This window comes from Mirounga angustirostris, unplaced genomic scaffold, assembly GCF_029215605.1.
Source record: "Mirounga angustirostris isolate CCGP_5_RB_7025 unplaced genomic scaffold, mMirAng1.0.hap1 SCAF_6, whole genome shotgun sequence".
In the NCBI taxonomy this organism is placed as follows: domain Eukaryota; kingdom Metazoa; phylum Chordata; class Mammalia; order Carnivora; family Phocidae; genus Mirounga; species Mirounga angustirostris.
The window spans coordinates 63,740,035-63,752,757 of NW_026991714.1; the positions used below are offsets into that span (position 1 = coordinate 63,740,035).

A 12,723-nucleotide genomic window follows, 5' to 3' on the forward strand; every position below is an offset into this window, starting at 1 on the left:
GAGCTGAGGTCTACAGCACTAGCCTGGGACTCCTAGCAGAGAAAGCAGACATGCTCTAAATTCTTCGCCTTATGACACATAGGCACAGGACAGGGAAAATCTAAAAAAAAGGGAAACATGACAACATTTCAAATGACTGGTACCTTAAGTGTGCCTTTAGCAGAAGTGGATCACAGTTCATTCATAACTTACCTACATTTTTGGTCCAGCAAGTATTTGTTTCAGGCATTGGGCAAAAAGGTATTCGGGTCATGAAGACGAATAAGATGCATTACTCTTTTTGGACTTAGATGTTCAGCATGTGGATTAAAGAAAGAGCCACGGGCTTTGGATACTTGAAAACTTCATGTAAAAATCAGTCAAATGTCTTCTCTCCTCCCAAAGAAAAGTCCAGTGGGGTTGGTGCCATGGGGATGGGGCTGCCTCCAGATAGAGCCATGACAGCATTTGATTTGGGAAAGTTATGAATGAACTAAAACCCTAGGATAGCTTCACAGTGAGTACATCAAGTTACATGCCCTATAAGACGAGGAAATGATTATGGCCTGAAAAACTTTAGGATAGGTTTAATCAGTCCTTCTCTCTATTCACAAGTTGGCCCTATAGACTTTGTCTAATTTCCAGAAATATTGAAGGTGTTTTGGATTTAGATTTAATTGCTCTGCTCTGTTCTCCCTCACCCTTGGGCATTTCTCTATTCTAGTACCTTTCTTATTGTACTGTTTTCCCCCCTGTCAGTTCTGAGGTACCTGTTCATTAATTGAGCCAGATTATATAGATAATGCAGATTAAAAAGAAGAGCTCAGGGACAAGGCCGAGTTCGACACAGTTTCTTAAATGGATGAGTTCATTGATTAATCCAGTGTTCCCAAACTTTATTCAGTTATTCTTCACTTCTGGTTTTTGTCATATCCATGTTACTTGTACAATTAGGTAATATTTTCTCTAATTTGACATCAGTTGAATAATTTTTATTGAAATCATGGGTTTGAGGTACTAGATTTTTAAGTACATTATTTAAAAAAACCAGCTATGTAAATTTAAGAAAATTATGAGCCACCTGACATAGTCTGCCACTCATTTGGGCAACAGGGGATTAATAAACTAATGAAATTTTGAACTTGAGAGGCCTCTTTTGGCTTTTCTAATCCAACCCAGAGTTCCGTGGAGGTTAGGAGATTTGGCCAAAGCCACCGGTCAAGGGGACAGTTAAGAGCAGAACCTTGGTCTATAGTTTAATATTGCAAGTTTAGTGCTTTCTTTGTCATGTTTGGTTGCAAATTGTGCCCCCAGCTAGCTGATTAGCGATTTAAATATGGGAATTTCCACCCAATAAAATAATCTTAGTCTGGGTATAAATGGTGAGAAAGTACTTCTTCTGATAGCTGATATGTCCAACTGCTTACGATCACAAATACTTTTTGCCAAAGCAATAACTGTCTCCAATTTTTAAAATATAATAAAATAAAAAGAATAGGATTACATTAATAGAAAATTTTAATGATGGGGAAATGGTGGGGGAACCAAAAAGAGGTCAATGGGAACTTTGCTTAATTTTTTTGCTTTTAAAAATAAAGTCTATTAATAAAAACAAACAAACAAAGAATGCTATTGAGGCTTAATCCTCTTTTTTTAAAAACTTTTTTTATTGTTATGTTAATCCCCATACATTAAATCATTAGTTTTAGACGTAGTGTTCCATGATTCATTGTTTGTGCATAACACCCAGTGCTCCATGCAGAACATGCCCTCTTTAATACCCATCGCCAGGCTAACCCATCCTCCCCCTCCCCCAGAACCCTCAGTTTGTTTTTCAGAGCCCATCGTCTCTCATGGTTCGTCTACCCCTCCGATTTCCCCCGCTTCATTCTTCCCCTCCTGCTATCTTCTTTTTTTTTTCTCCTTAACATATATTGCATTATTTGTTTCATAGGTACAGATCTGAGATTCAACAGTCTTGCACAATTCACAGCGCTTACCAGAGCACATACCCTCCCCAGTGTCTATCACCCAGTCACCCCATCCCTCCCACCCCACCCCCCACTCCAGCAACCCTTAGTTTGTTTCCTGAGATTAAGAATTCCTCCTATCAGTGAGGTCATGTGATACATGTCTTTCTCTGTTTGACTTATTTTGCTCAGCATAATACCCTCCAGTTCCATCCACGTCATTGCAAATGGCAAGATCTCATTCCTTTTGATGGCTGCATAATATTCCATTGTATATATATACCACCTTCTTTATCCATTCATCTGTCGATGGACATCTTGGCTCTTTCCACAGTTTGGCTATTGTGGACATTGCTGCTATAAATATCGGGGCACACGTACCCTTTCTGATCCCTACTTTTGTATCTTTGGGGTAAATACCCAGTAGTGCAATTGCTGGATCATAGGGTAGCTCTATTTTCAACTTTTTGAGGAACCTCCATACTGTTTTCCAGAGTGGCTGCACCAGCTTGCATTCCCACCAACAGTGTAGGAGGGTTCCCCTTTCTCCGCATCCCCACCAACATCTGTCGTTTCCTGACTTGTTAATTTTAGCCATTCTGACTGGTGTGAGGTGGTATCTCATTGAGGTTTCGATTTGGATTTCCCTGATGCCAAGCAATGTTAAGCACTTTTTCATGTGTCTGTTGGCCGTTTGGATGTCTTCTTTGGAAAAATGTCTGTTCATGTCTTCTGCCCATTTCTTGATTGTTAATCCTCTTTTTTAAAAAAAGATTTTATTTAGGGGCAACTGGGTGGCTCAGTCAGTTAAGCGTCTGCCTTCGGGTCAGGTCATGATCTCAGGCTCCTGGGGTCGAGCCCCACATTGGACTCCTTGCTCAGCGGGGAGTCTGCTTCTCCCTCTGCCTGCCATTCCCCCTGCTTGTGCTTACTCTCTCTCTCTGACAAATAAACTCTTTAAAAAAATAAAAAATAAAAAAGATTTTATTTATTTATTTGAGAGACAGAGAGAGCACAAGCAGGGGGAGGAGCAGAGGGAGAAGGACAAGCAGATTCTCTGCTGAGTGGGGAGCCCATCACGACTTGGGGCTCCATCCCAGGACCCTGGGATCATGACCTGAGCCGAAGGCAGATACTTAACTGACTGAGCCACCCAGGTGTCCCAAGGCTTAGTCCTATTTAAAACTGGGATTATGGGATGCCTGGGTGGCTCAGTTGTTAAGTGTCTGCCTTCGGCTCAGGTCATGATCCCAGGGTCCTGGGATTGAGTCCCATATCGGGCTCCTTGCTCAGTGAGGAGTCTGCTTCTCCCTCTCCCTCTGCTGCTCCCCCTGCTTGTGCTCTCTCTCTCTCTCTCTGACAAATAAATAAATAAAAATCTTTAAAAATAAAATAAAATAAAATTGGCATCATATGGGACACCTGGGTGGCTCAGTCGGTTGTGACCGACTCTTGATTTCAGCTCATGTCATGATCTCAGGGTCGTGAGATCAAGCCCCACGTTGGGCTCACACTGGGTGTGGAGCCTGCTCAATATTCTCTTTCTCCCTCTTCCTCTGCCCCTCCCACCCCCTTACTCTCTCTCTCTAAAAAAAAAAAATAAAAATAAATAATAATATAAATATAAAGATTCATTAAAAAAATAAAACTGGAATTATATTTAACTGATATTATTCTTGTCCACTTCACTTTAATGTTGGGTATTGTTATGGACCATGAAGAAGCATTAATTGCCAGGATAGCTCAAGGCCGGACAGACAAGAGTGTAGCAGTGTGTAGACCCTGGATTGGATATGAAATTTGCTTTTAACATTATCAGTATCCTGATCCCATTTAACATGTTTGATCCTCAAACTCTATTTGTGTTGTTAGTACGTAAGTGATACTTCATGGAAAAGATAATAATTACCATCCTAAGATTTCAAAGCATACATGTAATCAAGTGGTAAAGATGTAATACCCATTTTAAAGACACAGAGGCCCAGAAGTCTGATAAATATTCCATAGCAATTCCAGCAGTAGATATTCCTGAATAACATCAGAGAAAAAGAGAATGAAAATTCAGAGCCCTCTCATTATGCTGTTCATTGTTAAAGTGATCATTTTTAAAAATAATTAACATAAAGAAAGGGTCACAGTTTTTGAGCACTCACGAGAAGGGCATTAAAAAGAGATATAGATAAGCCTTCATCCTGTGCAGACATAGTTATTTAAGATTCAGGGAAGGTTTTATGTTTGTGGGCATTAATTTTAAAAGTATTTATTATATTCTTGGTTTTGTTTTTTTTTGCACATTGTTGTATGATTAGAACAAATATAATACATAGCCCTCTCCTCTATGAGATAGCTATAATTAGTATTAAGTTTCTAGTTAATATTCTATTCAGCTAAAGGTCAATGAATTCAAAGTCCTTACGACCCATTCGAGGCACTGAAATAAAACAATCTAGTGAATAGATTCTGTCAAATTAAATTCACAATCTCCTGTTCTTCACATGGAGGTTTAACTCACCTCTTACCTCCTGGAGAAGGACTCCATTAGTCCAATCCAAAAAAATCCAAATTTTCCCCCTCCCCCACAATGACATACTTCTTTGGTGTTCTGGGTAACTGAGAATTGATCACACATTATAGATATAAACCACTATGGCCACGGCAAGGGTATAGTATGCACTATACATCATTTGAAGGAGAAAGTAGCTGTGGTGGGTGAATATTTAAGTTTTGGGGGTCAATAACTTAATAAATTTGGGACCAAAAAAAAAAAACCCACCCCAAACCATGGGGCACCTGGGTGGCTCAGTCGGTTAAGTGTCTGACTTTGGCTCAGGTCATGATCTCAGGGTCCTGGGATGGAGTCCTGTGTCGGGCTCCCCACTCAGTGGGGAGTCTGCTTTCCCTCTCCCTCTGCCCCTTCCCCCTGCTCATGTCTCTCAAATAAATAAATCTTAAAAAAAAAACCCAAACTCAAACAAAAAACCGCTAGCTTAAAACTACCAGCTCAAAAGGTATCTCAGCAAATAGAGAGCAGGTATCAGCTATCACGTTAGTGAAATCCATGTTGTACCTAACAAACTGTTCTGCACACACAGTAGGCACTTCATGTTTTCTCTAGTGAGTGAATCTTCCTCCTGAAGAATGGAGAGGGAAGGTAACTTGAACAGGATGGTGCCCTCTGGCTGTATCTCCCCACCCCCCCAGGCATTTGGGCTAACTTCCTTTTATGGCTTGGTGGAGAAGGATTAGGAGTATGTGAGAAGAAGTAAGTGGGACTAGAGAAGTAGTCAACCCTTTCCCAGGTAGCCAGCCCTCCCCTGGTGCAGGCTGCACCTGCTCCCCTCTCTCGTGTGAGATAGGCCTTCCCTTCCCACCCAAGCCTTCCTAAAAATAACTCCCTTTCTAACCTCTTTCCAGCTGCCACCATTCACTCTCAATCTCACACCTTCCCTTCCCTTCTTGAAAATATAGCTGACCTGAAAAAAGAAAAGAGTATGAAGAAAAACCCAGCAAAACCCAAGAAGAGGGGTGCCTGGGTAGCTCAGTCATCAAGTGTCTGCCTTTGGCTCAGGTCATGATCCCAGGATCCTGGGATGGAGCCCCACATTGGGCTCCCTGGTCAGCGGGGAGTCTGCTTCTCCCTCTGCCGCTTCCGAGGCTTGTGTTCCCTCTTCCGCTGTGTCTCTGTCAAATAAATACATAAAATCTTAAAAAAAAAAAAATGCGAGAAGCTTTTTTTTTTTTTTTTTAATTTATTTGAGAGAGAGAGAGAATGAGAGACAGAGAGCACGAGAAGGAAGAGGCAGAGGGAGAAGCAGACCCCCTGCTGAACAGGGAGCCCAATGCGGGACTCCATCCCGGGACTCCAGGATCATGACCTGAGCCGAAGGCAGTCGCTTAACCACCTGAGCCACCCAGGCGCCCATGCGAGAAGCTTTTTAATCTTTGTAGGTTTGTATTGTTTGCTTAGTGATAATTTCTGTTGGGGGTGGGGTTGCAGATCCCTGTTCTCAGGGAGTTACTAGAGATGGTGGAAACGTAGAAGCAGTTAGCTTCCAATTCACAAGAATGTTGAGTCTCAACTGAGTGTTATTTGCAGGCACTTTAATAAGTGGTCCTAATCATAGGCCCAGGCCTATGCAGGCAAGGTGAGGCATAGCATGGAGCCAATTTCTTCTCAATTCTAAGGCTACAAATGGCATTGGAATTGTCTATAATACAAAATAATACTACTATATACAGCAATTAAAAAATCCATATAGGGGTGCCTGGGGGGCTAGTGGGACTTGAGAAGTAGTCAACCCTTTCCCAGGTAGCCAGCCCTCCCCTGGTTGATTAAGCGGCTGCCTTCGGCTCAGGTCATGATCCCAGGGTCCTGGGATCGAGCCCCGCATCGGGCTCCTTGCTCCGTGGGAAGCCTGCTTCTCCCTCTCCCACTCCCCCTGCTTGTGTTCCCTCTCTCACTGTGTCTATCTCTGTCAAATAAATAAAATCTTTTTTTAAAAAAAGAAATCCATATATACCTACATCTAGAACTATTTATTTATCCCTTAGGCTATTTTTCTTTTGTCCTGTAAGAGCCACGTGGACTGGCGTTAATCTGCATAAACTCTGGGAAGGAAAATTAATCATGGTAGTGGTAGCATTGAAACGGTAGGGTGAAGGAAAAGAGCCACATGGGCCAGGCACACCCTTTTACCATCTTAGAGACTCAGAGTAGAGAGCTTTACGAATCAGGAACCATGTCTTTAAAAAATTGCTAGGATGGGCGCCTGGGTGGCTCAGTTGTTTAAGCGACTGCCTTCGGCTCAGGTCGTGATCCTGGAGTCCCGGGATCGAGTCCCGCACTGGGCTCCTGCTCAGCGGGGAGTCTGCTTCTCCCTTTGACTCTCCCCCTCTCATGCTCTCTATCACTATCTCTCTCAATAAATAAATAAAAATCTTTAAAAAAAATAAAAAAATTGCTAGGATTCCAGGATGCATATAATATCCCTCTCTTTCCTCATAGGTCAGCAGTGAAACCCTTAAAATTAAAAAAAAAAAAAAGTTTACACGATTGTATTTAAGGGTAGCAAAGATGGCAGTGCCAGAGAGATAGGAATGCTTCAGCCCCCTTCCCCTCGCCCCATTGGCAGACAACGCCTCCTTCAAGAGGGGGGAGAGCAGGCCAGTCCCTGGGACCTGACAGAGGGAGGAAATGAAAAATCCAGGAAAATCAGGAGACACTTTGGGGCACTACAGTAGAAAAGTGACTTTTCCTCTTAGAGAAGCAATTGGGGATCTGCACTCTGGGTTTCCTCATCTTTAATATGGGAATCATACTAGTCGCCTTCTTACAGGGGTATTGTGATGAGTAAGCAGGATAGTCCGTGTAAACTGCGCAGCGAAGTTTCTAGAACACTGTAAGTGCACCAAATAGTATCTCTACTGGCCCGGGAGCCATTGAAGACTCAGCCGGCCATAGTCCAAAGAAATAAAATCAGGCCAGAAGTCAAGGGAGCTGTAGAAGTGGCTTCATGTCCCAACTGGTCAATCATCTCCATATGTCCCTCTAACCTCCACATAACCGCAGGTGGGGAAACAGTTTCCAGAGGAGAAATAACATGTCCAAAGTCAAATAGCTAATGGGTAGTGAGATTCAATCCTGGGTCTGTCTAATCTCCTATTAGCTTGATTCTTCTACACCGCATTATCTCCTTATGTAAATGTTGACATCAGTGAAACTTAATTTTCAAAGATTTATTTTTTGGAGCTGGAACTAAAAAATCATTCCCAAGTCAATTACCAACATCACTCTACACTATTTCTCTATGTTTCACACTTTTGGGGGAGGGAAGAGGTTACGTGAGCAGTCATAAACATTTACTGACTCTCTGGGTCAGCTCCACCACCCTCACCTCTCCAGTCTTATTTTTCAATGAAGAAAAAAACAGAGACTCACCAAAATTTGCTTAGCGCTGAGGGTCCCTGAAAAGCGCCGCTTAGGACAGGAAATGTTTAAGTAATGAATTAAACAGTGACTTGCCGTGTCAATGTGTGTTTTGAAGTGAAACAGAAAGAAACATGTGCTTTTGAGAAACATAGGGCCAGGAGTGTGATTTTTCTAAATGCTTTAAGAGCTGTGGTTTCACATAACATTTATTTTCAAGATGCCCGCAAGTGCTGCAGTCCCGGCTTCCTGCTCTGGGTCTCCCTGAAAAGCCCAGAGGAACTGTGGCTCTGTAAATGCTCTTGTCCGGGGCCAAGAATGTAACACAATTCTCCCTCCTTCTCCAGAGGCCTTAAATCTCAGTGTGCAGGGAGGTGGGGAGGGACGAGAAGATGAACAGACCACTGGGTCATGGGGGTCACTCTCAGAAAGAGTGAGTTTTGCCTTCTCTTCTGCCATCAGAAAGCTAGGACCTCAAGTCTTTGTCCAGATGGGGACAATGTGTATGGCATTATCTGGTTCCCTCAAGTGTCCCTAAGAGTCTGTCCGTTGCTTTGGTTGATGTTTTGCAGTGCTAAAAAAAAAAAATGGGGGAGGAAGGTGACTAATTCTGCCCAGGGCTGTTGCCCTTCTCTAAACATTCGGGTTACTAAACAGGATATAACACTGATATATTAAGAAGCGGTATAGCACAGGGGCTCTGGAGTCAGAACTAGATTCCTAGGCAGCTCTCTTGTTGACTGAGACCTTTCAGCAGGCCATTAATGGGAAGATGTAGCTTTTTCATCTGTAACACAGGGATACCAGTATCAGGCTCATAAGGATTAAGAGATAATGTATACAAAGTAATTAGAAGAGTTATTTTTATTGCTATCACTGTAATGAAACCAAACCATTATTCTGTTGTGTTCTGATGAGGTTTTCATTTTGAGATCCCAGGGTAAGGCTACTCACCTATAGGTAGGGATAGTATCTTGAAGGGCTAGTCTTTTTTTTTTTTCATGATTCTATTAAGTAATCTCTACAACCAATGCGGGGCTCAAACTCACCACCCCAAGATCAAGAGTCGCGTGCTCTACCAACTGAGCCAGCCAGGTGCCCCAGGGCTGGACCTTCTTGATGTTAATCATCTAGGGAAGTGTTGTAACTTTCTTTAGGAAACAGGAATTAGACAAACCAGGGAAGCAACTGCCTATCATTTCCTGGGTCTAGAGCTCAAGGAGTCGAGATATGCTTAAAGCCACTTCTGCTTGAGGTTTAAAAATGGGAAGGTGGAAACCAGGAAGGGGCAGCACACTGAAGATGCCAAGCTCTATCACATAAACTACGTATGTCACGCAGGGAGCAGATTCTCGTAGTGAAGGGTGTGAGGCCTGCAATCAGACCACCTCCTGTCGCGGCACTGGAAAAGCAAACTCTCCGAGGAGAAGCTGAATCTCAGGAAAGAAGTTGGGAGTTTGACTTCTGAGGGCTCCTTCCTACATGGAAGTGGGGGTTTATCTCAAAGAATGTGGATTTCCTTACAAGTGCTTAAGCTTTGAAAGGCTTTCAGTTACATCTATTGTGTCTCATGGAAACTCCAAGACAGTGAGTTTGGACATTGCCATTTCTATTTTTCTGAGTTAACAGAGTTTTTGTTTTGTTTTGTTTTAAAGATTTTACTTACTTGACAGAAAGAGAGAGACCAGGACTGAGGAGGGCGTGCAGAGGGTAAGGGAGACGCAGACTCCCTGCTAAGCAGGGCACCCAGGACCCTGAGATCCTGACCTGGGCCAAAGGCAGACCACTTAACTGACTGAGCCACCCAGGCGCCCCATGAGTTAACAGAATTTTATTTATTTATTTTACTTTTTATTTATTTGAGAGAGAGAGAGAGATCAGAGAGAGGGACAAGCAGACTTGCGCTGAGCACAGAGCCCCACTGGGGGCTCGATCCCAGGACGCTAAGCTCATGACCTGAGCCAAAAGTAAGAGTCAGCTGCTTAACTGACTGAGCCACCCAGGAGCCACAAGTTAATGGGGTTTTAAAGAGATGAAATAAATGACTTGCCTAGGATCATGTCAGTCCATGGCAATGCCCAAGGAAAATCCAGTTTTTGTTTTTTTAATTATTCCTAATCCAAGGAGGTTTCAATTATCCCCAGAATAGGAAAGTAGACATGGTATAAAGATTTTTTTGACTTATTTTGCCTTACACCACTTATCCTTTCCATTTCAGCCACATCTTAGGTAACTGAGTCAATTGTATTCAGAAGAAACATCTGTGTCCCCTCACCGGCAAGGAACTGGCGCCTGTGTGAAAAGATTTAACTCACTATAAATTCAAACACGCAAAAGGACATAACTTGTACATATCCATCTGGCCGCACTGAATAATTAATCAAGCATGTCATTGTCTAAAACTATGCCTTTTTTTTTTTTTTTTTTTTTAATAGGCTAGTAGTTTGATTTAGCCCTAAGACTGTATAATGTCTGAGCGGGACCAAAAATAATTTTCCAGTTTGGAATTTCAGAAAAACTCATGAAAAATCATTCTGAGAATCATAAGTGAAAGACCGCTTGAGTGGCATACAGTATTACATAGTTACTCAAAGCCATAGTTAAAAAACAAAATATATCCTAAAGGGAAAAAATGGTTGTGGTTAGTCTGTTGTCCAAAACTAAAGCTAATATTTTAAAAGAATTAAAATTTTAACATAATTAGAAGTCAGTTTTCCACAACCAAAGAAAAGTGGAAAGTTAAGTCAGGTAGCATAATGCAGACTCATTGGCATTGTGGGCCTCTATTTTGTCATTTGGATACCCACTTTTTTTTCACTTTGTGGAGTTTTCCAGAATAATGATACACTTTTATGTGTAATCAGCTAATTAGTTAATTGAAGAATATGTATTAATCTCCTAATACGTGTCCCAAATTAGGCAAGGTACTGTGGGTACACATAAAAGATTTATATGATCAGGCTTCTGTCTTCAAACCTAACTGGAGGGGAGGGGTTAATTAATATACACCGCTTTTTTACTCATCCCAATTTAGAGCAACAGTATTGTCTTAAATCTGCTGTAGGAGAAGTAGAGATTAATATGGTTTGGAATAATTTAAATAATCAAGTCACTGAAAAGACTAAATCCAGTTTAATTTTTAAAACATGTATTATTTCAGACACAAGAACTTAAAAATTGTTGTAGGCACTGGGGATATGGGGACAAAGTGTTTCCTGTCCTCAAGAGCTTACAGTACAAATATACAAAGTAATTGCAAATCAATGGAAGAGGCTCTAGAATAGGAGTTCTGGACCACAGAGGAGGAGGTTGATCCGGAAAGCTTAAAGCTTCAAGGAGTAGGTGACCTTCAAGGAGGTCACTGACAACTGGGAGGGAGCAGACGTGTGTCCGTGGGAGGGTGAATGTTGGGGCCGGGAGAGGGGTGGGAGAAGGCATTCCAGAAAAAGGAAACTGCAAACAGCCTCAAGGCACAGTGGGCGAGAAGTCAACCTGAGCCCACAGCTGAGGTTTTCCTACGTTTATTTCGAAGTCCTTCATTATCTGTATGCAAAGAGGGCGTCTTTAAAAACAAACTACTAGACTATAATGACTACGAAAAACTACGAAATTTAAATATTATGTGAATGCTAATGATTACTTTCCCGTATCCTGGGCAGTCCAAAATTTACTGTAAACAACCGTATTCATTTTATGTAAGTACCTATCTTCCAACAGAAGCCATTTTACGATGATTCAATAATTTCTCATCAATTTCAAAGAGAATGCGGGTTATAGCACCAAATGAGTATCTTCTATAGAAAAAAATAGTTATTTTAATTAAGAACAGTTTGCTTTCGGGTTTACTGAGCGATTACAGGAACAGAATAAAAGAAGCATAACAAGTATGTTAAGAAAATCATCACATACTAGTACCTTGTACTCTGAAGGCTTCAACATTTACAGTTAACAGTTCATACATTTTCACATAACGTCCTTTAAGCTAGTACACGAATGCACTTAAAAATCATCCAAGATTAGCTTTAAAATCTCATATTCGTTTGAACCACATAATTCAAAAAATCATTTCAGAAAGAAAACGTTCTAGTAGAACGAGCTTATCCTTAAGCCGAGACAAAAATCTAACATCCTGCGACAGCTGCCAAGTTGCAGAAACGCGGGGGGTACAACTTCTCCGTAGTCACCTTAGCTGGAGGTCACGTCAAACCTCACGAGCTAGGACATTTAACGTCGGTGTCGAGGCGGCCGGGCGGGCACGTCTCCGTTGCCATGAGAACCTTCCAGTTTGTGTCAGCAACTGCCGCCTTGACGACGCCGTGTTTGCTCGGCGGCCCCAGGCGCGCGCCGCCACCGCCCGCCCCGGGGGTGCCGGCTGGGGTGCCCCCCGCGCCCGCCCGGCGTCCCGGCCTCCGGGGCAGCCGCGAGGTCCGACCCCGGCTCTCCGGCCGCGTTTTCAAGTCCGTAGTGAAAAACCTGCGCGGCGCCACGTCGTACCCACGGGCGGGGAGGGCGCCGGGCCTGCGAGTCCCCACGCGGGTCAGGAGGGAAGGCAGGGCCCGGGGCTCTCCCACTCCCTCGTCCCCCAAGGCCGGAGTGGGCCGGGAGGGAGAGGGGGAGGGGACGGGGACGCGTGCGGGGAGAGGGGCGGGCGCGCGCTCGGAGCCTCCCCCTCCCCAGCCCCCGCCGCGGGCGCTCCCGCCGTCGGGGTTCGGAGCCGCCGGTGCCCCAGGCCGGACTCGCGCGGGGCCTGGAGGGGGCAAGGACGCCGCGTCCTAGGGTGACGCCAGGCATCTCCCGGGCGACGGCTCCGCAACAAGATGGCGGACGATAAAGAAAGGGGAGGCACAG

At 43.4% G+C, this 12,723-nt stretch overlaps 1 protein-coding gene across 3 annotated transcripts in view; it reads left to right on the top strand.

The window, feature by feature from the left end:
• Nucleotides 1–12,040: 12,040 nt before the first annotated feature.
• Nucleotides 12,041–12,723, top strand: part of EFCAB2 (EF-hand calcium binding domain 2) — a 116,466-nt gene continuing 115,783 nt past the window's right edge. For all 3 annotated transcript variants that reach the window (XM_064594431.1, XM_045877590.3, XM_045877589.3), the window contains exon 1: nucleotides 12,041–12,723. In XM_064594431.1, coding sequence (XP_064450501.1) covers nucleotides 12,693–12,723 — 31 coding nt within the window. In that variant the 5' untranslated portion in view covers nucleotides 12,041–12,692.